Source organism: Vipera berus (genome assembly GCF_964194415.1).
Source record: "Vipera berus genome assembly, chromosome: 1".
Lineage (NCBI taxonomy): Eukaryota > Metazoa > Chordata > Lepidosauria > Squamata > Viperidae > Vipera > Vipera berus.
The window spans coordinates 308,464,662-308,492,192 of record NC_138202.1 but is presented as its reverse complement, the minus strand read 5'-3'; the positions used below and the strand labels follow the sequence as shown (position 1 = coordinate 308,492,192).

The 27,531-nt window shown below is 39.8% G+C and overlaps 1 protein-coding gene across 3 annotated transcripts in view; it reads right to left on the bottom strand.

Annotated features, from left to right (window-relative positions):
- Positions 1 to 27,531, bottom strand: part of RAB3GAP2 (RAB3 GTPase activating non-catalytic protein subunit 2) — a 60,860-nt gene that overhangs the window by 2,877 nt on the left and 30,452 nt on the right. For all 3 annotated transcript variants that reach the window (XM_081312932.1, XM_081312933.1, XM_081312934.1), the window contains 21 exons: positions 26,252 to 26,391; positions 25,542 to 25,758; positions 24,715 to 24,858; positions 23,657 to 23,739; positions 18,286 to 18,350; positions 17,391 to 17,481; positions 15,413 to 15,540; positions 14,070 to 14,283; positions 13,219 to 13,316; positions 10,874 to 10,979; positions 10,010 to 10,161; positions 8,825 to 9,041; positions 7,601 to 7,774; positions 7,401 to 7,507; positions 5,910 to 5,976; positions 5,143 to 5,213; positions 3,768 to 3,803; positions 2,342 to 2,416; positions 1,751 to 1,969; positions 1,194 to 1,283; positions 897 to 1,112 (listed from right to left, as the gene is read on the bottom strand). In XM_081312932.1, the coding sequence (XP_081169058.1) occupies positions 897 to 1,112; positions 1,194 to 1,283; positions 1,751 to 1,969; positions 2,342 to 2,416; positions 3,768 to 3,803; positions 5,143 to 5,213; positions 5,910 to 5,976; positions 7,401 to 7,507; positions 7,601 to 7,774; positions 8,825 to 9,041; positions 10,010 to 10,161; positions 10,874 to 10,979; positions 13,219 to 13,316; positions 14,070 to 14,283; positions 15,413 to 15,540; positions 17,391 to 17,481; positions 18,286 to 18,350; positions 23,657 to 23,739; positions 24,715 to 24,858; positions 25,542 to 25,758; positions 26,252 to 26,391 (2,710 nt within the window). The remainder of the gene's footprint in view (positions 1 to 896; positions 1,113 to 1,193; positions 1,284 to 1,750; positions 1,970 to 2,341; positions 2,417 to 3,767; positions 3,804 to 5,142; positions 5,214 to 5,909; positions 5,977 to 7,400; positions 7,508 to 7,600; positions 7,775 to 8,824; positions 9,042 to 10,009; positions 10,162 to 10,873; positions 10,980 to 13,218; positions 13,317 to 14,069; positions 14,284 to 15,412; positions 15,541 to 17,390; positions 17,482 to 18,285; positions 18,351 to 23,656; positions 23,740 to 24,714; positions 24,859 to 25,541; positions 25,759 to 26,251; positions 26,392 to 27,531) is intronic.

The following is a 27,531-nucleotide window of genomic DNA, read 5'->3' as shown; positions in this document are numbered from 1 at the left end:
CTTTTGCATTCTTTCAAAGAGTCGTTGAGACCACCTGGAGGTTTATCTGTGTCCTCAGGGTCACCTGAGTGGTGCAAATACAGTAGGTGTGGAGCCTTCTTGGAAATGTTGGAAGGACTGTGTTGTAGACTGGAGATAGATGATGTCATATCCCAGATAAATGCATGCAAAAACACCGGTGCCGGTGCCAAAAGTTTATTTTGGTGATAGGAGAAATCCCTCACTCCTGTTAGCTGCACCGGACCTCACTGGATCATGGGTGTTAAAATCAGAATTGTACGTAACAATGTTGCCTGGACATTTTCCAGGATAGTAATCTATAGTAGTACACAACTGAATAGGTTTCTAGTACTATAGGTTCCATATAGTCTTTAAAGGTAAAAGGGTGTAGACTATACTTGCTCCTGCTCCCCAACCTACACCCATATAAAAGATGCTGCAGTGGAGGAAAAACACATGAACAGTAGTATAGAGCAATGGATCCTGATTGACCAGAATTTCATCTAAATTTGGAAGAATGGGGTGATGACCATGGCAGCTAATTTGGGAAATGTTTTCTCCCTTAAATAAGACAGTATTTTAACATCATAATGGTTGTTCTCTACTGTCTCTAATATGCTCTCCATAATCACTCAGAATAAACTTTTAAATCTGCTACAGTGCACAGAAACTGTCTGTTTATCGTTTCTTAAGATATAATTCTGCAAGCTTTTTTAATCAAAGGTATTCAAACTGCATCTTTTCATTTGCAGAAATAAAAACCAAGGCAGGATTTGAAAGCATGATTTGTACATGAGTTTCACCAATAACCATAACAAAACTGTACAACCTTGTATCTGCTGCTGCCCTCAACAGGCAGAATTTCATGCCTGCTGTACTACATGCAAAATGTGTACCTCTTCTCCAAGATGATCCAGGCCATAACTATAGAGCTCACACACATAGTGCCGTCTGATAATATCCTCAGCAATTTGAAGATGATGTGCCAGATCCAAAGCCAAGGCAGGCCAATCCCTGTCCTTCAGCAACACCGCAACTTCTTCTTCCGGGCTGTCTGTTGTCTTAGATGGAGCTTGGGCCTGGGCCAATGCACTCACTAGTTTGGTTAAGAACTTGCAAAGAAAAAAATTATCAGTAGCAATTTGTAAAAAGTACACGTATGCTTGTTCATTTCCTAGCCAGATTTAACTTACTTGATGGCGTAAACTAAGCAGAGTAGGATCCACTTCTCCACTAGGCAACAACTGAATTGAAGTCAAATCTTTGAAAAAAGCATTTTTACCCTGTAAGAATGGAAGACAGAGGGATTTTGGAACCAAGATAAGAAAGTTACACTTGCTTAATGTAAGTATACAATATGCAAAAGTTGTGAGAAAATGAACAGATTCCCAGATCAACTCAGCATTATTATTTTTTTTAATCCCATTTATATCCCGCCCTTCTCCGAAGACTCAGGGCGGCTTACAATTTAAAGCACAAATCAATGTGCTTAGCAATAATTTCTGCTTGGAATGTATAAAGTGGATTAACCTTGATTCCTATGTAGGTGGATGAAACACAAAATCTAACTCAGTACAACTGCCCAAAAAAATTCCAGCAACTTGTAGAGTTTTCTGCTTCAACCACAGCTTCTCATTCAATGTCCTGCATGAGTTTAAACTTTGGCCTTAGAGATACATCTCACATTCAGTTAACTTGGATCCCTCCTTCCAGAGGCAGCAGCTTTCAACAAAGTGTCTTTTCCGAATACCTTGCTATCGAAGAGAGAGAGGGGCTTCACGTTCTTCAGTGAGAACTTCATGGTTCCATACAAGACTATGCAAAGCACAGACTGGTGCTCAACTAGAGGATAATGGATGTGTTTCTGTTCAAGTGCTAACTCCACTAACGAGCTGTGCCCTTCAACAGACACCCAGGCATCTTCTGTGTCCAGCACAGGAAGTGGCATTTCATCACAGCATATGTCAGCCTGATGTAGTAAGAAGAGAAAAGCATTGTCATTTTAAAAATAATTGAAAAATAGTCGCACAATGATCACGTTCAAAGAAACTCAGAGGTGAGTTGGAAAAGGAGGAGAATTATCAGTAGGACCAGTGGTAATAATAGCATCAAGAAATCTTACTTGAAAAAACAGCTAAAAATGAAAACATTTATTCAAGTGGAATGTGGCTAAAAATTTGCATTCTATTACTATCTTCTGATTTACAGGAATCTTTGGCAACAATCCTCACATAGGTTTTAAATGTACAGAACTATTGACATTACTTTGAAAGTGTTCAGATTGATGAGGGATGATGAATTAGAAATAATGTACAGTTTAGGTTGAGGAAGGAACTGTTACCTCCATGAGAGTCTGAAGAAGATCTGAGCAAGAGCCAAGGAAACAGGACACTGCATTGTCACTCATCCCTACATCCTGTTTGAACAAAGAGGAATTCATTTGTTAAAAAAAAAGAACTTTTCTTGAATACGTTTCAAAATATTTGTAGCTGGAAGAGGCTGTAGTCATAGCAAATCCCAGAAATCAACTATACACTGAATGCAAAAAGAAGTATATCTCAACAGTTAAAAAAAATAAATGAGTCACGCAAGCCTCAGAATTCAATGCATAAGTATTTTTTTTAATTTATAAAGTTCTTTGACTAAATGTTTTACATATTTTTGTATTTATTTCTATACAATTCATCAACAGTTAAGTCAAATTTATATTTAAATAAATTGAAAATTACTAGATACATTTATCTGTCTCCAGTAATTTTTCAGTGGCATATGTTATTGGCAAGATGAAATCATAACTAAAAAATTAACCTCGAGTACTTATAAAGGCCTGGCCATGTGAGGATAATGAAAATTGTTTAGGATTTAAATGGGTGGGTGGGGAGGTACATTAGCTGGCAGCACATACCAATCTAAAAGGATTTTTAAAGGATTGCAAAATATCCAGATTAAAATACGGGTTCTCTGAAAAGGCCCTAATCTGAATGTTTCCGCACCTTTGCTAAAGTTTCAAAAATTTGAAAAGATTGCAAACACACAGGTGTATAATATGTAGTTTGTGGGCTTTCAATCATAGTTGTCTCTTTAGGGGAAAGATGTTGAACCAATTCAGCACAGAGTTGCTCAGGCCTTTTCCTAGTTTGTTCTTCCAGTTGGACTTTAAAGGAAATCTGAGCAACTGGCATAAGCATCATTTCTAATACAACAGAGGTGGATAATGGATATGGAGCTTACTTTGTCAGAAACAATTCTGCATTGCTCAGCCAAATCTTCTGATTGAGAAAAATACTGGGCCAGCAAATGCACTTGTTTGTAGGTAGTAATAAATTCTTAAATGGGCGGATGATTGAGCTAGATGGTTTCAAAAGATTCCTTCCAATCTTAATATTTAGTGAAAAAGTTTTTGTTTTTAACTTTCTAGAGAAAACAAATGAAAGCTCCTCATTCAAACCTTAATATCAGAACTACCTTATTCTTGTAAAAACATGCTTAAGATGGAGGAGAAAAAATGAACGGAACAGTACAAATCTGCTCGAAGTCATGTTTGCTTCATAGAAAGTTGTCAGAATCTTAAAAACCTAAAATAATAGGTGTCCTCTCGGGCTGAGCTCAGAGAAAGGTGAGCCAAATAAAATGATTAAATAGCTAGAAGCCAAGGCTATGACCTTAGCTTAAGTGGGTAGAAATCCCCAATTTCTGGTTATCACAGATGTCATCCGATCTTGTATTAGGATAATCCATATTTTAAATAAAGAAAAAGGATTACTTGCCCGTCTGCATAACCTGTCCTTTGGTGCTTTTCCAACCTATGACAGAAATGTGTTTAGTGCAGAAGGACTCAATGCACTAATATATTCCATCTCTACAAATAGGTAAGTTGCCACCTCTTTTCACCACAAATAACATTTTTTATTTTTTTTTTAAAAAAACCTCATCAAAGGAGAAAAGGCACTGGTTTCCTGTCCTATTCCCCCCTCCCCACATGTTTATGCGTATGTGTGAAATAACAGATCTTTTAAATTATGACTAGTAGCTAAGTCATAGTGCTTTGCCTCAGAACTAATTATTTCAAACTTTTAATTAACTAATTAGTAAATCAATCCAGCCAGACTTAATCTTAGTGATCAAGTGATGGGGGGAAAACAAAGTTCACCGATGGACTTCAACAGCAGCAAGAGACAAGATGTTACAAGTCACTGAGAAACTCGGTTTGAAGAGATAATGTGTTCAGTGGGGTTTTTTTCTTCGTAGAATTCTCCCGCGAGTGCAGGATCCACTTTTGGGGAGGGGGGAGAAGAATCAACCGAGTTTTGATCTGTTGGTTGCAAAAGGAATTGACTGGTTGGCTTGTCACCAATCCAGATGCCATGGGCTGAGAGAGAATGACTGGCCCACAGTGACCTAGTTGCCTTTCATGGCTAAGGCAGACTAGAATTCACAGTCTTATTTCTAGCCTTAAGCATTCTCCTGAATTGCTGATCCTAAAAGCTGCTGACTGCCTACTGACAGGAGTAGGTCTGTAATTAGGGGTGGACTGCATGACTACCATGTGAATCCAGATAAAGATTTAGCTTGTTGAAGTAAGTGTTGACAGATGTAGCAAGCATGCCCACATCTCTTCTGTAGCATGTATTACTTTTCCTAATGGCTTTCAATTCACAAGAACCAACAGTTCTACTTTCTAATGTTTTGGTCAGACATCCCTTTGTATGCTCTGTGTTGTTTTGCACCCCACATATGGCAATAATATTCAAGTATCTGAATGCAATTCACAAAGAAAGTCAAGCTCTTTTCTCCAGAATGCCAACAATGAGATAATGCATTAAAAGAAGGCAGATGTCAACTGAGTATGAGAAAAACAATTCAGTAACAGTAAGCAGTGTTTAATAGTGGAACCAAATTGCCCTCAGAAGTAATTAGCTCCTCTTCGTTGAGTAGGCAGAAGTAGAAGCCTAATAGCTTCTACCAGAATTGTATAACTTACAGTAGATTCAGTCATACGAAAGGTTTGAATTTAGTGATCTAAAAGTCTAAGCCCATAGAGCTAACCAAGTTTCATTTACTGAACGACAGCCCTTGTACCGGTATGAAAGTGATATCAGATATTCTATTTAACTTGTTTTTGTAACACAATGCAATAAGTACCTTGTCCATTAAGTAGGTAGCAGCAGAAAGCCTTTTCACTATGAAAGTGTTCCACATCATTAGAGCAATTCCTGAAATAGTTACACAAATTTAGGTCTGGCTGAAAGCAATATCAATGGTTTTGCCAGGTGAATTCATAGGCAGCACATTTTAAAAAATACTAATAATAAATATTTATACAGTTTACTTATATATAAATACCAAGCAGTTTCATTAACAATGTAACAGTAATTGATTAAGGCTGGTACTAACAGTTTCAGCTTATGAAAGCCAACCTAAAAATATGTGCTTTTAGAGAACACTGAAAAATCTAAAGTGTCTGGATCTGATGTACAGCTAAGAGTATGTCCTTCCACAGAATCAGTTCACCACAGAGGTCTACCTGCAAATGGCCATTAAGTGCTAACCTGATAACCATGGTTAAAGATCCATGAGGGAGGTGGGGAGTTGAGTATCAATACTTTGTGAGAGGCTCAGCCTTTCTCATATTTCCTGTATTTGCAAGTAGTAGTGTGTTTCCTTGAGAGATCTACAAATTATTTATAAATTAATAAGCAGTACTAATATAATGGGGCACTGACAAACATGACCTACAATGTTTATTGTGAACCAAGTCCAGCTTTGACACCAACTTGAGATTACTTCAATATTTCCAAGCTGTTTTAATTTGCAGATAAAATGACAGCTGTGGACCCAATACACAGATAATTCTGAATCAAATTCTCTACTTCACATTGACACATCCAAAATACTTTCTTTATTCTTACCATGTTGAATATGAGCATTATCAATGCATCTGAGATGTTCTATGGATCTTATAAGAAAACGTGCTTCCTTGGATTAGAAAAACAAAAATAACCAATATTACTCAGTGCAATGAAACACATAAACAATAATCTTCCCAACTACTTATTAAGTATTTTATTTCATTTCAGATTTTGTTATAGAGAATGTTTTCTGCATACAAATCTTTATGACCAGATAGTGTAGGCCATGACACACACAAATGCTATCTATTCACAGAAACAAATAAAAAAACTAAGATTCTGTAATTGTTTTCAGCTTTGTTCAAAAGTTATTCAGGAAGAAACAACAGCAGCTGAATTCACTCTTCTCAAAGTTTGAAGGAAAAGTTATAATAACCATAAAGCAGCATATAATGGGACATATCTTATAAATAATTTCTAAATATTCTGATATATTATTTAAGGTTATTTGTTATACTGTATTTCTATTTTAATTACCATACCTGGCAAATTGCAGGAAAGTTGTAACATGATAAAGTACAAATTGTATAGTTGACATATAACCTTTCATTGAAATAGTTTCCATATAAACACAAAGTGTCCTTTGTTTCAATCTTTATAACTGTGACAGCTCAATATAGTATGCTAACTTGGGAAGGGTATTTTTATAATATCACATCTAATAAATTATGAGAATATCAATGTGCAATATGTGCCTTATCACTGTGAAACAAAGAGGATATGATACCCACATACCAAAATAAAATTATCATACAATCATAAGGCTGAATGGGAACTTGGAGGTCTTCTAGTCCAACCCCTACCCAAGGTAGGAGCCCTTATACCGTCCCACATAAATGGTTGTCCAATCTTTTCTTGAAAACTTCCAGCAATGGAGCATCCATAACTCCAGGAGGCAGCTATTAGTTGTTTTCACTGTCAGAAAATTCTTCCTTAATTTCAGTTTGAATCTCCCTCTGATAAGATTCCACCCATTGCTTCTTGTCCTGCTCTCAGATGCTATGGAGAATAAATCAATCCTCTCTTCCTTATGATGGTCCTTCCGCTATTGGAAGATGGCTATCATGTCACCTCCTAAGTTTTTTCTTCATTAGGCTAGCTATACCTAGTTCCCTTAACTATTCATCGTAGGATTTAGCCTTCGGATCCTTTATCATATTTCCTGCTCTTCTCTGCACCCTTGCTAGGGCTTCACATCTTTTTTGTATCGTGGCAACAAGAACTGCTTGCAATATTCCAAGTGTGGCCTCACTAGTACATATAGACCAATCATATCACTTCCTGTGATCTTGATGCTATCCCTTTGTTGATGCAGCCTAAGACTGCATTGGCTTTTTTGGCACTTTTAAAGCAATTTTTTAGCCTACCTATTTTCTACCTACAGAACCTGAATAAGAAATAATGAATTACTTTCATTATCTGAAAATGTCAGGTAAGATCATGTGTATCATAAAAAACACAAGGAGTAAGGAAATGAAAGGCTTCCTTTACCTCTGGGTCTTTGTTCCACTGTACAACATACTCCCAGCAGGAATGTGCATGGAGTACATCCATCTCCAGGCTGCAAGGAAACTGTTCATATGCTAAACGGAGTAGTTCTGGGAACATGTTTTAAAAAAGGATGGGTATTATTTTGCATTCCATTGCTGCAATAAACAGAAACAAAGAACATGCCTGAAGGTATTTTTTACCTAATATGGACTTCATGCTGGGCTGGTCTTCTTCATCCTCACCTACAAAATTGCTGTCAGTCTGCTGTGGTTCCTCCTTGCTTTCTGCTTCATTTTCCTGTCGACCTAATCTGAGTAAGGACAAACTGAGGTCTTGCTTAAAAATCCATTTGGCTACACTGTCAGCAATGCCTCCTAAAGAAAAATCGAAACAGTCTAAGATCAGTTTGCAAATACCCAGAAAACAATGGTTCTTCCTTTCTACTGTAACCTTAAACTATGGAATTTGCTGCCATAGGATATAGTAATGCACAAATAGGGAGACAAGACTAGACACATTCATGGAGCGCTTAGTTCTCATTGACTACTACATTAGGGATTTCCTTTTAACTATGAACAGCTAAAACGTTTATAAATATAGAGGCCTTATGACTGTACTACTTCCTAACTTACAAGTGACTTGCATTAAAATACTATATTTTAATGTGGGCTCTTTAAATAGTTGATCAACGTCTTGTCCATGTTTGTGCCTCTAGGAGTGTGGATTGCTTTTCTGTGCACATTTCAATGAGTATAAGATGAAAATAGTTGGAAGGACAGTGCCTGGGGGTTCAGCATAGTCAGGGAATGCTGGTAGCCTTCTGAACTTCCCCTGCTTCTTTTCTACCTCTCACGCTACTCAACCCTTCTCAGACTAGCTGGCCCTACAGGTTTTGAGGAGACTATAAACTTGTATCAAGATGCTACCTTTCAAATCAGAGTTCTTACATGAAAACCACACCAGATTCCATTGCATGATGGAAGAAGTAAAACTGGAATGAACTGGACCGCTCAGGGTGGGAAGGGGAGTCATCCTACACAGAACAAGCTTCATGTGCCAATGTGGCAATTAGGTGGGCTATTTATTTTTTTGTTTGTTTGCTTGATTATTATTCTATGTGCACAGCCATTTGTAATTCTATTTGTTATGGAATTTGGACTTAAGGATAAAATGGTTGAATCCAGCTCAGACTGTTCACAAACAAAACTATTCATGTCATGAAACTATCCCCAAGTGGATTTCACTGGAAATATACTGACTGTATTTCTCAGTCCCCTCTCTTTTCTTTCAATTTCCTATTCCATTTCACACATTATTCTGGGGATTTTCTTTCGCCGAGTCCCATGTAGCTACCTCGGGAGAAGAAATTAATGAAAACTGCCACCCCTTTCTAGCCCAACCCTTTGGGGGGGGGGGGAAATCACCTTTTCCTCCTTCAAGCAACTTCTTCACAGAAAGTCTCCCGAGGGGCTCAGCCTGCAAAGAAGAAGCTGGGCTTGTCTTCTTGCCCAGTTTACTATTCAGAAGTGTCTGAAGTATTAGGCAATCCTCTAACTGTTTCAGGAGAAGCTTCCAGTATTCTATATCAAGAGAGAGGGCTTCCCAGGAATCTGTATCAGCACCTACAGTTATTGGGGAAAACTAATAAAAAATTGGCTTGTCAACTTCTCATATTATCAAGCTGACATTTTACATATTGCGCGCAGAAAGTCCAGATTTACAAACTTCAAAGATGAAAGAAGAAAACAAATTACAGCTTTCCGACATATGTTCAGCACATATGTATTCTATTCATACTTGCTGTTTTTAAGAAGGTTCCCTTAGAGATGAAAAATAGCAAGAGATGCACCTTCAGTAAATACACATAAGATGTTTACACATTTCATATTAAATTGCCAGAAGTTTAAATTGAGGATGGAAAGAAGCAGGCAGTGCTGCTCTGCTTAATCTAATAATATAAAGGGTAAAGGGGGAGGCCTACATCCCTTCATCTCCTTGCAGAAAGGACATGATAATATAAATATGTGTATTATTATCTGTGTTCACAGAAGGGCTGAGACACAGCATGAGCAAATTCAAAAACACTCAACTTTTGTTTAGTAAGAAGTAACATTTTTATCTTGTTTACATTGCATTTTTCTAGCAATACTGATGCTTAATGTGCTTTTTAACAATAATAAACTATAAAGTAATTGTAACTTTAAAATGTAAACAAATGAATCAAGGCAAGATAAAAGATATCAGTGCTGAGCCAGTTAAAATTTTCTTCTAAAAACAAACCAGGAGATGCCAAAATTTTGTTGGCATCTGCTAGTGAGAGAATTGCAGAAATCCTAGCCTCTTTGAACAGCAAGTTCAAAGGCCTGGAAGTAGCTGTATAGAATTTAGTATAGCCATTTCATAGTATTCATAATGGGTAAGTAGCATATGAAATTCATTTGCATACAGTATTGCCTGTATAAATAAATAATGAGACCTCACTTGTACATTTTTTCAAAATAATTTATAATTGGATGTTTAGCAGCAAGTATTAAGAGTTGGTTTTTTTATTTTTTTGGGGGAGAGCCATTTTTTGCTATGTAGGCAAGGCAGAATCTGAAGTTACCTACCTTTTTTTCTGCAACGCTATCACTTATCTGTGCTGTTACTGAATGCCCAACATGCGCAAATACCAAAGCAGCACCGTTATTCTCAGACTGAATACAGGCTGTTCTCATCTGCTGCCACCAGGGGGAAACGGACTGAGAATCCCATGAATCCTCTATTTCAACCAAAATAAAAAAAACATGCATATATGGGATGTCAATAACAATTTAAAAAATGCATTCACTGTAGATGTTTTATTCCCAAATATTCACTTATGAGCAGGGAAACTTGTTTACTGATAGACGAAGAGAATCTATGAAAAACAAAGGGTTGGCCAAGGATATCTATACATTTTTGAGAGCATTTGCAAAGTCTGTCAGCTGAGCATGTGCAGAGAGTATGGAAGATGACCCTGATGGAGATTTGCAAAGATCCATTAACAAAGTGAAAGGGTGACAAGAAAGGAGAGGAGATACTGCATATCAAGCTTGCAAGATTGATTTCAGCTACACAGGAAGGCTAAAACTACATTTATTGAGAGTGGCTATAATACCAGAATCTTACAAGTCCACTCATGCTATATCTCCTCCTCCTTTTTATAACCTTGTGTGAATTAGGGGGTCGCTACCTGAACCTCTTCCATATTTTTTATCCGTGTGGACTTAAGAAGTATTTCACTGCCATAGTAAGAGATCTTGGATATCTCCATCAAGGTAATTTTCTTAACTGTCAATAGTATGTGGGCATTCAGATCTTCTCAACAACATCACAGGAATTAATTATTTGCATGCAGTGTTAGGTCTTTATTAACAGCTATAATTTCTGTTTTCAATCTCTGGCAACAGCCTGTTTTCAGAAACTGAGCATATTCACTGAACTTCTCCCACCTGTCATTCGACTCAGAAGTGATAACGCAGCTTGAAGGCAGCAAACTGACTGGGTTCTTTGAAGAACTGTCTTTTCCTTGGAAAGCCACACACTGAGCAGAAGAGACTAAAAAAAGAGATAGGAAGTTTGGAAAGGTGATCTCCTAAATCCATTCTCATTAAACCTCCCAGTAAAATTTAGTAAAATCTTCTAAACAAAACAGAAGTTATTTCAATGATAATCTGCATTAATATCGTTATTATCCTCCAGAGACGTACAGTATTTCAAATGATAGTCATGTGCATTTGTTCAGTCATTCTTTCTCATTTTAAACATGATTTAATTGGGACCCCAGTCCCCTTAACTTTCACATTTACATTCCACAAAGAGTTATTCTAATTTTGTAATGCCAAACATTTTTCTGATGTTTTCAATCAATTTTACTTAATCTGATTAAGCAAAATTGCTTTTAATTCCTCTCGCATATGTTTCAACAAAGTAGATAATCTCAACAGAATTTTAATCCATAAAATATAGGGGTTTTTTTCATTTTAGTTACATGGCAACTAATTGTGTGTTGTATGTATCCTGTCAAAGAATCCCCCCCACCCCGACAAAGGTCTAGGGTTCAGTGGTTTCCCATGCCTCAATTAAATTCCAAAGAAAGATACCATAAGGAAATTCCTTAGTATGGGGTTTCTTCAAATCAGAAAGCATGAATAATTGAAAAGAGTACAAAGAATGGAAAATATGTTTAACAAGAAATAAATTGAAGCGGTCTTAAATCTTGCAACAATAATTAAGATCAAAACAATTATTACACATGTATCTAAGTTCCCCATGAATAAGGTAGAAAATGAGAAGCCTCTTTTAACAGGGAAAGAAAACTGCGGAAACTAAGAAATTTTAATGAAATTAAAATAAAAAATAAAATAAGAGATAAATTTCAGTACAGCACTTCATGGAAGTAAATTAAATAATATGTGCCTCCAAGTTAGTCTTCCCTCTTGGTAACTGCTTGGGCAAATCCTTATAGTTTTCTTGGTAAGATTTTTTATTTTTAACCCTCCCTTTATTATTTCTATAAATAACTCAAGGTGGCAAGCATACCTAATATTCCTTCTCCCTCCTCTTTTCCACACAACAACCCCATAAAGTGGGCTGATCTGAGAAATTGATTGGCCAAAATAATCCAGCCAGCTTTTATGCCTAAGGCAGGGCTAGAACACTGTCTCCTGGTTTCTAGTGTGGAGTCATAAGTACTAGACCAGGAGTAGGCAACCTCGGCTCTTTTATGACTCATGACTATGCTGGCTCAGGAATTCTGGGAGTTGAAGTCCATGAGTCATAAAAGAGCCGAGGTTGCCTACCCCTGCACTAGGCCAAAACTGACTCTGTAACAAGTTAAGTATCCCATTTTTATGACAGAGATATAGAAATATTAGTTTTATTATATATGTCTTTTGTTGCAGATTAATAATCTAATTATTAATTCAATTAAATTCAAAACTCTTTAAAACTCATGGAAATGGGCAAATTGTTTCTATATACAGTAGTGGCCAAAATTGTGGAAACCTTTTGGGAAAAGTGTACAATAGAAATGCCACCTTTGGTGAAGTTTCCACCAATTTTTCTTCTAATTTCTTTATAACTGTAGCCTTTTTCACTTAACAATACTATTTTACATTGCTTTCTGGGCAACCAGTCAACTCTTTGCACCATTACTTTAATTTTATTACGTTTTACAAGCTCACTAAATGAAAGAACACAAAAAAACCCAACCAACTTGATAGCGATCACATAACACACTGACAAATGTCCTCTCAGCTTCAATACATGACATCAATAACTGAATCCTACTGTGATCTGATTGGCTCATTGTCAAAACAAGATGACACCTAATTGGCTCTCTAAACACTCATGCTCATTGGCTACAATCAGATGAAGGAAAGCTACCTGGTATCAACCTAAGCAAGTTGTGCTTCCTTTTTCTGGTTATTTGGCTATAACTTTTCATAGAATGCAGTACAGATAATTGAACAAACTATGTTGCATTACATTCTTGATTAGATTATCTTTCCATTGATATATAATTTTATGGCACTACTCCAAAAAAAGATGGTGTTATTAGCCATCAAACCTCAAAAATACACTTTCCCCCAAAGGTTTCCACAATTTTGGCCACTAGTGTATAAATGTCATCTCCCCCTCCTGCCTCTTCCATGTTTTAATTCTCTTCCCCACCCACTTTATGCTGTAATTATGATTCTTATTCATCTATTTCTCATATATTGGCCATAAACCAATGAGCAATTAGAATATAGGCCTGATGACCACAATAAAGAATGAAACAGGCAACACTCACCAATAATATCTGGGGGCTAAATCCTGCAGACTTCAGAGTTTGACACATTTCTTCTATTGAACTTTCTCCATGTAAACATTTCCAGAAAAAAAAACCTCCTGTACATACACATAGAAGACATCAGACTTTTTTTTACTTATTCAACCCCGTTTCACCCTTTACATTCTTTCTGATTGAAAATAGAACAATCTATCAGAAGGTGGAGATCAGACCTATTCATAGTGAGAGTAAGTTACATTAATGAGAGCTATTTATATTATGCATTCTCCTTCTGTTTACAGGTAGTCCTCAATTTATAGCCATTCATTTAACAATGGTTCAAAGTTATGACAGCTTTGATAAAAGTGATTTACAATCTGTATTCGCACTTATGATTACTGCACTACCCCCATGATAACATGATCTCAATTTGGGTGTTTGGCAACTGGCTTGCATTTATGATCAGCTGCAGCATCCTGTTGTCACATGACAGCAATTTGCAACCTTTCTTCTGCAGATTTGCAACACAAAACACACATCGGGGAAGCTGGAGTCACTTAACAACAATATAATTCACTTAACAAGAGGCAGAAAACCTGGGTCCACCTCGACTTATGATGGAAATTCCAGTCCTAATTGGGGTTGTAAATTGAGGACTATTGGTATACAATCTTGTTCCCAATGTCATTTCCATTGCATAGATCGAAGGAAATCTTTAGTCTGCTCTGTAAAACATAAAGAGTACTTCCTAATATTAATGTTTTCAGGGGGCTCCTTCAGAAAAACTTTCTAACTAAATTCAAAAAAAGAAATCTATTACGCAAGTGGAGAAGCTCCTTAGCCAAGGTTACCTTAATAATCCGAGCTCCTACCTAAAGCCACGTATTCCTTGTCATCTAGTTTTTTCACATTAATTGCATCTTTTTCATAATCCAGGTAATCCAAGAAAATTTTCACAGGCAGCATTCCATCTTTATCCTCCACAAAATGTACTGAAGGCTGGGTATTCTGCTCTTTGTACCTCTCAAGCAACATCTGCAGCCGAGTGAATTCTTTTTCATCTAACCGGAGTAGTTTAGCCAAGATCTTAAAAGCATGAAATAAGAGAAAATCAGATATGCCCTTGAAACCACTCTCATATTCACTCATCACAATTTCTCTGATAATCAATTTTGATTTAAGATATTTTGCTAAGTAGTTGTTATGTTGCATGGTTGAGGATACTTTTCCTAATATTCCTTGTATCATTCAGAAAATACTGAGAGGATCTTACACTAAATTTATTTCATGCAACTGAATTTATTGATATTTCTAAAAAAATTGCTTGGACATCTGGTACAGATCACATTTCAAATATGTAGCTGCCCATTAGTTAACAAATAAAGATGTTAGAAATATTTACAATATATTCTATTTTGAACTGGATACATACACTGAAGTAACCTGGAATACTAATAGAAATAATTTAATTCTAGTCATAGGTCAAAGCTTTCCTGAAGAAGACTATTGAAAAGAGCATCCTAAAAGAACTTCAAAGCAAAGCAAAAAAGGTCTCCTAAGAAATATAGTATACCACAAAAAGTGTATTACACTGACCAATTACTGCCCAATTCTAGTGCCATTAATTTTTAATCCTTTTTTATAATTTTATGCCTATAAAAAGCATAATACATAAAGGCTTGATTTCCCTTAGGTTGTTATGTTAAACACCAACATAATTAAGATGCCAGTTTTTTGATAAAATATTTCCTTAATGAAAAATATTGGCAGTTCCAATTTCAGAATAGTAAGTTCAAGGAGCTGAGTTCAATGCCACAGATCCACCTGCATAAATGGGCTTCCTTGTGCAGTGCATAGAAGTCCAAAACAGAAGAAGCAGAAAGACTGTGGAAATCTTAGTGTGGTTGTTTGCTTGCAGACATTTTATAACTGAACTTGATTAGTGCTACAGGAAGCACTGATGATGTGACCTAGTTGGGTAATGAAACATCTGCAAACCAACAACCAAGCTTAGACAGCACTCCACAATTCAACACTGACCTACAAATATTGTCTTCTTTCCTGGAGAACTCTGTTGTGCTCACAAATTCCACAAATGCATGACTCTTATATACCTTGAATATATGTTTGATTTTTATGCTTTCTTTTTATATATACATGTCTGCATTTCAAGAATGTTTTTCTTTTCATAAAATCAAAGTTTCACAGTACTTACGTTATCAGATGGCTCTGTCTCAGGTTGCATATCCTGCGAATTTAAATTGCTGACTGACTTGTGAAGCTGCAGCAGTTTTAGTTTATTTGTACAGAACTGTAGCAGCCCTTCATCAATATAATCCATCTCTAGTCAGAATGACAGAAATAAAATAATGCCCATTAGTCTCAATGAATGTGCAACTGAGCTGTTGAGCCTTTCTGCAGCTTCATCAAACAGCCTGTTAAGTAAGATATTTTCAGTGCAGAACAGCCTGCAAGAGGATACCGTTTCATTATGTTAGATCCTGGATAGGTTTTGCCTATAGGCAAGTAAATTGTCAACTCCCCTTTAAACACACAGTTGAAATCAAATCCAAATCAAAGAAAAAGCAACATTTGAAAGCTTGTAATAACAAGTATCCAAGGAATATGTTTCTATGAATTCTCCAGCTTACAATACTCATCCACAAGATGAATCTCCTACAAATCTATCTCCTAATCTTTCTTATTTCATTTTATTTCCATAGTCGCCATCTCAACGATTTGCCTTCCAGTGTTGAAAAATGAACATTCAATCTACGATTGTTAACGAGTTCTCCAGATTTTTATTTGAACAATTTAATATTTTTACTGTACCTTTTCCTCCTGTAGCAACCCAAGCCTTTCGAACAAGAAGTGTGGGCTTACCTTCATAAATATCATTAATTGTGTTGTCTCAATTTCTTATTTTATACAGCTGGAACCATGTCATAATCCTTGGGCTGCCTTGCAGTCTTTATCTGCTTTAGGATCCTATCTAAAAATTGTATCAGTTTGCTAGAATTCCCTGGTGGATTTTCTAGCCAGCACAACTGTCCTTTCTGCTGAAACCTTGGTCTCTCGCTTCAATTAGATGGCTGATATAGTCATTCTGGATACCTTCCCTGCCTCTATTACTAGTTCAAAAGACCTTGATATGAAAGAATATGGAAGACAGCAAAACTGGAGGTGGAAGAACATGAAGATGATTAGAGCTCATCCTCAATGCAAGTTAAAGAAAGGACGATGCTACACAGAACATTATAATGGATCTTAAAATGAATTTATTTGACATAAACTTCAAAGGAAGAATACAAGCAAATCTCCAGTGATATACTTATGAAAATATTTGATACAATCATTCATTCTAAACAACTCATTGCATATGTTTCCAGCGAGCAATTTCCATTTTTGAATGATGTCAAAACAATCCCTGAAGGGAAGAGAATTATTTGATTCTGAAATGTTTCTGCCATATACTACTGTGTTCCCTTGTTGTCCTGCAAGGGCAGGGGTCAGCAACCTGAAACAGTGAAAGAGCCACTCGGAACCGGTTCCCTCACAAAAGCAAAAACTGGGAGCCACAAAAAATCTGTGCACATGCACGTACATGCGCACACGTACAGAACAGGGTTTGACTGAAGAGTGGAGCCAAGGCGAGATATGCACCTACCCTGCATATTTGAATTGATTGGTTGAACTTTTTTAGTCCCACTGTTTTTTGTTTTTGACTGCACATGGCAGAGGACTGGGAGCCACAGGAGACGGCTGAAGGAGCCGCATGCGGCTCCGGAGCCGCGGGTTGCTGACCCCTGTGCAAGGGTATCAAAATGCTACTTAGGTTCAGGAAAAGGCAATTAATTTCCGAAAGGGCCACATGAAAAACTGGGACTTTTGTGGAGGGCCACCAATGCTGCCATTCCATCCCACTACTCCACCAATGCCCTGCCCCTCCCACCCCATCCCCAAGGGCAACACCCCCCCTGCCAACGCCAATGCTGCAGGCCAGACAGCGATAGCCAAAGAGCCAGATATGGTTCCTTAGAGAATTGTACTTGTTTCTTTCAATTATCCGGTAACAGGAAAAACAAGACCCACAATATTATCAATGACTATTATATTCTTTCAAGGGTCCATAATTCAATCCTTATTCTGTATATTTTTGTGACATAATGGGCAGAAAAGAAATATTCACTTACCCTGATTTTTTAAGGTCTCTATCAGTGCTTGTGTGATGTTCATCAGAAAAGATAACGGCAAGCGTTCATTTGTCAGGATGCTTTCTAAAGCCTATCAGTAAAATATAACACAGACTTTCACATGTCATGCTACTATTTTTAAAAATAAACCTAGTAACAGTTTACATACTGGTATGTATCATATGCTTCTCTATTGCTTAACTTTAGTATCTCTTGAGCTGGAAACTTTGCTGGTCCTAAAGTGGAACCTAGGAGACACGCAGCTATCAAGAGAAAATATGAAATGGCCAATGAAATGGCTCCTTGGTTTATGATAAGTCTTACTACAGAAATGATCGTACTTTATAAACTAGATTTATGCACTGTGTAAACACAGGAACTGTGTTGTAAGTAAATTCAGTTCGGAATTATTTTTAAATTATTTCATGTTATGCAGTCTTCCTTCAGGCAGAGCAAGCACAGTAGCTGCTGAGGGGCTAAAATCAAATCTATAACAAGCAGGAGAGAAAATCAAGACCCAACACTGTCAAACCTGCACAGTGACAGAAAAGAATGCAGCACCCTTTCTTATAGTCTCTCTTCCAATTTAAATAATTACAATGTGTGCACAGTATTCAGCTTTTCTTCCAGTAAGTATTGCCAAATTCCATCCTGCCAACACCCAGGAGGGCAAGAATTTGAAGCAAAACACTACTAGTAAAATACTCTAATCACTAATATAGCAGTGTCTTTTAATATGTTCACCGCCCTGAGTCCTTCGGGAGAAGGGCGGTATACAAATAAAATTAATAATAATAATATAAAAATGGAGTTCAAAACAAATTTTAACAGAAACAGACATTAATTTGCAGATATAAAGCAGATTAACCTGCCAAATAATGCATTTCCTAATTACCTGTTTTTTAGTAGCAGGATATTTAACATCCAGTATTAATTCCTTTACTTCAACCTCAACCGTATCTGGAAAGAAAGATAAAAGATAACAAATATAATTTCAAAAAATCACTGAGACATGTCCTAATCACAGGAGGTTCTATATTCAAGTCCTTTCTCTCATAAATAACTGGGAACAGAATACTATTTGCTTAACGCCAAATACTTTACAGCTAGCTACTTCTGACTGGCATAAACTTAAAATTCCTGGTTTTTCTGCTTTGTCACAGGACATCGTGATGAAGATGTTTGCACTGCAGACAAGTCAGGATATGCTCCAATCCAGTTAACACCAAGTAAAATAGTCTGTGTTTCTTGTAATCCTCTTATCTCAAGTTATCTGTTGAAATGCGTTTCTCCAGCACCCTGACTGCTTTGAGGAGTTAGCTTCCCCATCTTCACAACAACCTCCAAGAAGGTTCACTACACTGAAGCCATAGAACTGTGATCAAAACTACCACAACGACTGGCACAGGAAAACAAGAAAATAGAGTAAGACAAATGAACTCTTGAGAAAGAAATTCACTGATAAACTGATAGTTCAACACCCCAGGCATACTTCCATAAGGTAGACTTATATTATTACTATATTAGATTTTTATCCCAGATTTATTACTTTATTAAATAACTCAAGGCAGTGAACATACATAATACAGGTAGTCTTCAACTTAGGACCACAACTGAGCCCAAAATTTTCATAATTAAGCAAGACAGTTAAATGAATTTTACGAAGTTTCTTGACACATTTATTAAGTGAATCACTGCAGTTGTTAAGTTAGTAACATGATTGTTAAGTGAATCTGGCTTTCCCCATTGACTTTGCCTGTCAGAAGGACATAAAAAGTGATCACATGACCCTAGGACACTGCAACTGTCATAAAGACATACCAGTTGCCAAGTGCCCCAATTTTGATTACATGATCATGGGGACGCTACAACGGTCATTAAGTGTGAAAAATGGTCATAAGTCACTTTTTTCAGTGCTGTTGTAACTTTAGTCAATAAACAAATGGTTGTAAATCGAGGACTATATGTATAAAGCAACACTGACAGGGAAGGAAAACAGGCTGTTACAAAAAAGATTTAAGTCTGGGGCACAGAGGTGGAGGCAGTCAGGAAACATAAGAAAGAAACTCAGACTAACTTTGCCTTAATTACCCTAGATCACGGGTCGGCAACCCGCGGCTCCGGAGCCGCATGCGGCTCTTTGAGCCGTCTCCTGCGGCTCCCAGTCGCCTGGTGCGCGCGCACCTCTCCGAACGGGTGGAGGTGCGCGCGCAGCTCTCCAAACCTTCAAGGCGGCGCTTGGCCCAAAGAAGCGGGAACTGGAGGGGCCACGATTTCCCCTCCAGAGGAAGAAGGCGCTGGATGCGGCCGGCTCCGCGGGGAAGGGGGAGTGGCGGCGGGGGCGACGGAAAAGCTGCAGAAACGGTAGGAGAGATGCTGACTGGCGGCGGCCTCGGAGGAGGCGGAGGGGGAGGAGGGAAGGGTGACCCGGCGGGGGGGGTGAGCCAGAAGGAAAAGGGAAACTCATCCCGCAGAGCGGTTGCGAAAAGAGGGAGGAGATAAGCCAGCCCGGTACCTGGATCCGCTTCCTGTGTCTCCTCCGCTCTGCCATGATGTCCCCGTTTTGGTCTCCTTGTGAAGTGGGGCTGAGCCGGAAAAGGGGGATGGGGAGACCGAGGGAGGGAAGAAGGAAGAGAGAGAGAGAGACGGAGCCAGCGGGCTCACGAGGGGCAGGAACCTTGCGAGAGGCCGCGCGCAAGCCATTAGGACGCGCACGAGCCCTTGGGGAGGCAGGGCGGGAGCGCGGTCCGGCCGCTGGGCTTCCTTTCCCTCTTGTCCGCATCGCTGCAAGGAATTGCGTTGTTTGGGGAATTTGTTGAATTGGAGCCATGGGCTAGTCGTGGTTAAGGCACTTGTAGGCGAAGCAAATCACAAAAGCCCCCAAATCCTTCTAAATGCAGCCCACGGGCGAGCTTCCCAAGTTGTTTTAATTTAGTTTGCACGTGGCAATAGAAATAAGCTTTTTTCCTCCTCAGCGGATCGGTGCGGTGAAGAGGCTGGGCTTCCTTCGGGGGGCCTTTCATTCCTGTACAAGGGGAAGGGGAACTCTCTGTGCTTTTGTGTGTGTGTGTGTGTGTGTGTGTGTGTGGCCCATCTGCAAAGCTGCCGAGGAAGGAGAAGCGGGATACTGGTTGGGTGGGGGAGCGGCAAAAGCGGGGGGGGGGGAGAGAGAGAAACGGCTCCGCCTTTGGTTCCCCCTCCTAAAGCACAGGGGCGCTAGAGAAAGTTTGGAGTTGGGTAAGGAAGCGCAAAATTCAGGAAGGAAAGCGGGGCGGCGGGCGAACGGGAGACCTGCCGACGTTTGGGGAGGTTTGGGGAGGTGCACGCCGGGGAAAAGGCTGGGAGAGGAGGGGGTCCGGGCTGGGGGGGAGGGATGGGGTGGGGGAGAAGGAGGCTTCCCGGGCTGGGGGGGAAGCAGAAGCGAGGGATCAGGACTCCTCCCGCTTGGCTGCTGCCGCCGCCGCCACCACTCCTACGGCCGCCGCCACCTGCTCTCTCGGCTGGTTGCTTTCTGCTTCTCTCACCTGCCCTGCCCCCCCCCGCCTGCCCTCCTTCCTGCCTTCCTTCCCTCCGCCTCGCCTTCCCCGCTCCCGCGTTTTCCCTCTCCCCGCCTCGGATTCGGGGTGATTCCCCGGGAGAGGGCGATGGGATTCCAGCAAGCTTTCAAGCCTTCTCGGCGGTCTCCGGCACGGCTCAGGAAGCGTTTCTGTGCCGCCCGGCCGGAGCCTTTGCCTCCTTCCCTCCCCCAAGCGAGGCGTCCTTTTTCAAGTTGCAAAACCAAGCGGGGTGAAGCGGGCTGTCGGGAAAGACATTGCCGCCTCCTCCTCCTCCAGCGGCGACACCTCCGGTCGGGCCCTGGTGGCGGAGGAGGCAGTGGCAGAGGCGGCCGCAGCACCGGCAGCCTTCCTAGCAGCGGCAGAGACAGAGGCGGCGGCGGAGGAGGAGGAGGAGGCGGCGGCTGCAGAGGCAGCTTCCTGGCGGTCTTCTTCCTCTTGGCTTCCTGCCTCTCCGCCCGCGGTGCAAGCTCGGATGTTACGGGGCTGGCCGGCCCGGACTGGGTCGGGCGAGTCGATCACCTCCTCCTCCTCCTTCTCCCGCTCCCTCTCCTCTCCAGGATGACCCTCCTGAATGTCTTTCCCGACAGCCCGCTTCACCCCGCTTGGTTTTGCAACTTGAAAAAGGACGCCTCGCTTGGGGGAGGGAAGGAGGCAAAGGCTCCGGCCGGGCGGCACAGAAACGCTTCCTGAGCCGTGCCGGAGACCGCCGAGAAGGCTTGAAAGCTTGCTGGAATCCCATCGCCCTCTCCCGGGGAATCACCCCGAATCCGAGGCGGGGAGAGGGAAAACGCGGGAGCGGGGAAGGCGAGGCGGAGGGAAGGAAGGCAGGAAGGAGGGCAGGCGGGGGGCAGGGCAGGTGAGAGAAGCAGAAAGCAACCAGCCGAGAGAGCAGGTGGCGGCGGCCGTAGGAGTGGTGGCGGCGGCGGCAGCAGCCAAGCGGGAGGAGTCCTGATCCCTCGCTTCTGCCTCCCCCCCAGCCCGGACCCCCTCCTCTCCCAGCCTTTTCCCCGGCGTGCACCTCCCCAAACCTCCCCAAACGTCGGCAGGTCTCCCGTTCGCCCGCCGCCCCGCTTCCTGAATTTTGCGCTTCCTTACCCAACTCCAAACTCCGCCGGCAGAGGCTCGATCTGCCGTTCTGCAAGCCTCCGCCGCCGGTTAATACCCTGTATTCAGCTCTGGGAAGTGGGAGGGAGGGGGAGTTTGGGGGGAGGGGGAGCTCCACGGTGCAAAAATAAAGCCCTGCCGCTCTTCGCGTTGCTTGCCCGACTGGCTGTCACGGGACCAGCCCTGCCCCCATCCACCTCCAGTATGGATGGCTCTGCCAAAAGAAAAGCAGCCGAAGCAAGTCTCCCATTGAGAGAATGGGGCGGCGGCGGCTTGCAAAACGGCGGATCCAGCCTCTGCCGGCGGCAGAGGCTGGATCCGCGCTCTGCAAGCCTCTGCCGCCAGCAGAGGCTCGATCCGCCATTCTGCAAGCTGCAAGCGTGTCTGCCGGCAGAGGCTGGATCCGCCTTTTGCAAGCCTCCGCCGCCCCATTCTCTCAATGGGAGGCTTGCTTCGGCTGCTTTTCTTTTGGCAGAGCCATCCATACTGGAGGTGGATGGGGGCAGGGCTGGTGCACGTTTTGCCTTGTTTTGCGCATGCGCGTGCGTGCATGCACGCGCGTGCACATTTTGCGGCTCCCACTTTTTTGTGTTTGTGACGGAACCGGTTCTGAGTGGCTCTTTGCCTTTTTCCGGTTGCCGACCCCTGCCCTAGATAGAAGACTGGCAACCAATGCAACTCACAGAACTAAGGTGTAACATGGGCTGTTCTACAACTGCACATAACTGCCTACACCCCTGCATTTTGTATCAGCTTAAATTTTTATGCTGCCCATCTCCCCAAACCGCTTGGTGGTTACATGTTATATAACAAATATAAAAATAATTAAAACATTAAAAGTACACAGTTTACACCCATGTAAAGCATATTACAGTAGTCCATCCAAGAGGTTACCAAAGCATGAGGGACCATGAGCAGAGGCTCTCAATCCAGAATGTGTGCAACTGGTGCACAACAAAAGCTGTGAAAAGTTTATCCTAGCCACGGGTAGGCAACCTTGGCTCTTTTATGACTCATGGACTTCAACAGGAATTCTGGGAGTTGAAGTCCACGAGTCATAAAAGAGCCAAGGTTGCCTACCCCTGTCCTAGACTGTCACCTGCTCTTCAAGATTATGCAAGAGGTCTCTTTGGGAAGCACACACATATACAACACAAACATTCTAGCAAGGTAGCTAAAGCATTTAAAGCAATATATCAAATAACCTATGACCTGATTTTCCACAATTACATTGCCAAAATAATATTGAACTAAATGCAATTTTAGAAATATTGTAATTTGAAAGATTTAGTATTTAAACATTTCCTAATCATATTGGGAGATTATACTAACATTTCACTGTGCCATTCTAAGGTGACAGTTATCAAAACTGAGTTCATAATACAGACTGCAATTATATTTATAAGCTGGCTACTACAAAATTAGGCCCAACTGCACAAAGTATTGACATTTATACTTTTTGCAAAGGAGGCACAGCATTTCATTCAACTACACAACACTAAATTAGTCTCAATCACCTTAAATAAAACTGTAGTCTCATCATGTTCATCACCTTTAAAAAGATACCGGTGTTATGACCTTGAATAGGAACAATACAAAACCTACCCAAATTCAATGTTTTAGCTTTCAGCAAGGCTGCCAATTTCTTCAATAGATGCATATCCTTTGCTCGCTCACTCTTCTTGTCGCTGGAAAATATTAAAAAATATACACATTTGTCTGTAACAATACATTTGAAATTGAGATGGAAAATAATAATTTGTCGTTGCACTGATTCCTCTGTCAACATTACTGAACAAGTCAGGCCCTGGCTATGTAATATAAAAAACACCTGTCAGGCTATGCCCACTTCCTTAGGAAAAAATGGATGCATATGTAGTAGCTGTGAGTTCACACTGTTGTGCATATAATAATAATAACGATTTGATATGTAGATGAAAGTGCCAAATCCACAATCCACAATCAATCGAAGAAATTACATAAAATCTGACTGTGTGAAGAATCATAACCATTTATTAAACTTATGTGCCTGCCTGCCTTCCAATATATCCAGGTGGCTCGCCACAATGAAAGAAATTACAAAAAACTAATAAAAGATAAAAGATAAAACATGGCAAGCAATATGAAGCAAGGGGTTCTTACTCTCCCTCATCAAAGACTGGGTGAAGAGCCAGGTCTTCATGGCTCTTCTAAGCAATAGCAGAGAATGGGCCACCTGGATCTTGGGGGGACACCTCATTCCAGAGGTCTGAAAAAGGGGAGTGCACAACCCTTCAAATAACCAATAGAGCTATGTTCAACCTCTACACAGAGAAAGTTATATCCCTTTTCACTGGATATGTCAGAGGCACTACTTAATACAAATGCATATTTCAAGAAACATTATGAGCAAAAGGGTGTAAAAGCTAGATGGTGGGAATTCTTTACTCTTATTTTAGTAATTAAATAATAGTAATACCATTATAAGAAGGGAAATCTGGCTTTTCAGAATGTGCTCTTATTACAAGTGAATTTGCTAGAAAAAATCCTAGCATCTCTCAGAACTGGAAACTGAGTATGTTAGATTATCCAATATCTGCACATTTTTTTTAAAAAACCTCTATAATTCATTTCATAATATTGACTTAGTTCAATTATGCAACGTAAAGTTAAAGAAGCCTTACCTCAGGGCTAAATGGAAAGGTATGTGAACTGTTTTTACCGTTCCTGATACTGGATCAACAAGACAGATCTGATAAGTCTGAGGCTGCCAACCCTGACTTGTTACGCTGTTCAATCCCATTATTTTATAGCCTGGATACAGCAACCTAAATATGGGTTTTGATATATATAATTAAAAACATAATAACCAACGTACACTTTTGCACAAAACTATAGGCTCTAAAATATCAAATAATATTACAGTCTTATAAATAAATAAAGACAGTGCACAAATCTCATATTATATAGGACAATTCCTGGACAAATGCAGTTTGTCAGTTTGCTTGCAGATTTAAAAATTATTATCTCACATTTTTAATTTTTCTGTACTTGTACGTACTTACATAAAGCATATAGGTACTACACAAAGCCCTGAATTAAAACATTTTGTTTTTGTTTTTTTAAATTCCATTTATATCCCACCCTTCTCCGAAGACTCAGGGTGGCTTACAAGCTTAGCAGTAGCCTTCATTCTATGTATATGCCTGCTTATTAGGGCTTTCACACACACCCCAAGCGGCATTATTACAAAGTCAGCTTAATTGCCCCCAACAATCTGGGTCCTCATTTTACCTACCTCGGAAGGATGGAAAGCTGAATCAACCTTGAGCCTGGTGGGATGCGAACCTGCACTAATTGCAGGCAGCTGGTGTTACTTAAGGAGGCATTAGCCCACTGCTCCACCAAGGCTCTGCTCAACTTAATTTTGTTCAACTTAATTTCAATTATTTTTCTGGAGACTATCCTGCCTTACATTTTAAAATCTCTTCCATTACCAAAAATGTCTTACCTGCAATGTTTTCCTACGTTGAAGGCTCCAACCCTCGGACCTTGTTGGGTACTCCATACTTCCAAAATCCCTCTCCTAGGAGCATAAATCACAAGGAACTGAGCCACTCTGCTTGGTCCCTGAGGGATACTAGTTGGAGAAAAGTCTATCTTAATAGATTCTCTTTCATGTAGGTCTTCTGCAATCTGAATCCAACCAACCTGTGCATCACGATAGCCTGTGCATGAAGGATAAACTGGTTAAGATGCTAGATGTATTTGTGTATAATGGCTAGTTACGTTGCTGGACTAAGAGTGAGGAGACCCAGATTTTAATCCTCCTGTAGACATAGAACTCAGTGTGATAACTTTAGACCAGTCTCTCTTAGGCCCTAGACTGGGAAGTTAAAAAACCACTGACCACTGTAATAAATTACAATCTATAATCTGCAATGGAGATGTCTTTATCCTGAGTGGACTGATTCAGGCTAGTAATAATTCTATCTGTGTATAAACGAACTATATGAGAATTCAATGCTACACCGCAATGTTACAATTCCAGAGCTGATCTTTACACTTCACAGTCCTTTGTAAATCTGAATATCTGATATTTTAAAAACCAGCACTCGCTATTTTAAATTCACACTTAAAACTGAAATAAAAATTATCTCTCAAATGCATAAGTGACCATTATTTACCTCCTCCAAGTTATTAAAAGATACTAAAAGGTACCTTTCCACATACGAACAGAAAGACCCCTTGCAACATCCAATAGAAGAACTCTTCCAAAATCATCAGTAATTGCTGCTAAAGAATTACAAGGAGACAAACATATCCTTTCTCCATGTCGACGAGAATCTGGGATTCCAAACCTACATTCAAATAAAGCCAAATGTACAAAACAATCTCTAAATTTGGTTCCGATTACTAAATAAAGTAATATATTTTACAAAATCAGTAAATAAATTGTTCTTTATTATTTTAACTTTTGTGGAAAATCAGTTTCCTGAATAAGATATACTGGAGTACATTCAACTCAATACAAACAACTATTTTGTATTTGGATGATCCTTTCAAAGTACAGAAATTTTAACAAGATTACTATTTCATAATGATTAGCATTAAGCTTAACAGCTTAATATAATTTGCAAGAACCCTTAACAATTATAGAAAAGCTCTAGTTTAGAAAACATATTGCACTTCACATGCCACAAATATACAAGAGTTCATACAACTGTTAATATTTGTTAATGGGAGTTCACAAAACACAATTTGATGCCTTAAAGGTTAATCACTTTTATTATTTCATGAACTTTTGTGCATCACATTTACAACAGATATGAACCACAAAGTTCTGTGTCTCTTTTAGGTCATTCCTGTTGATAGTTCTGCTGTAAAGTATCACAGCTACCTCTTTGGAAATAATGTAATCACATTAGCGTCAGCAACTGGCAGCACCAAGAACCTAAAAAGGGTCCAACTGGCTTATATTCAGATTCGGGAACACCTTGGAACTGAAGGGCTGTTGGCTAGACTGGGAAATCAAGGCAACTGTTTATGAAGTCAAATTTCAGGCTTATGGAAATGTAGAGGTTTTGGTTAGAACTCCAAGACAATCAAACGGGCAGGTGCAAAACATACTGAGTATGTATATTTCTGTTGAACCATAACCTTAGCTTCTTTGTCTTTTTCGCAGCCATTATGATTTGTAAAAGCAATTAATGGCCTTTGAGAATCCAGCCAAATGTAGTTTATTCAAAACCAACCATCCTTTAAAATAATGTTTATTTCTGAGTCCAGAGATTTTTTTTGTTACCAAAATTATCCAGAGCTCACAATTCTTCCACAGAAATTTTTTTTTGTTACACTAAGATTTAATTGCCTTTCCAATGTAAAAGTCCCATATACTCCCACAGTAAAGAGCAAAATGCTAGCTTTCTAAATAGGAAGAACCTCTTCAAGATAAACAAATACAGCAAGAGGAAGACAGAAACTTCTTTATTGTGCACTAA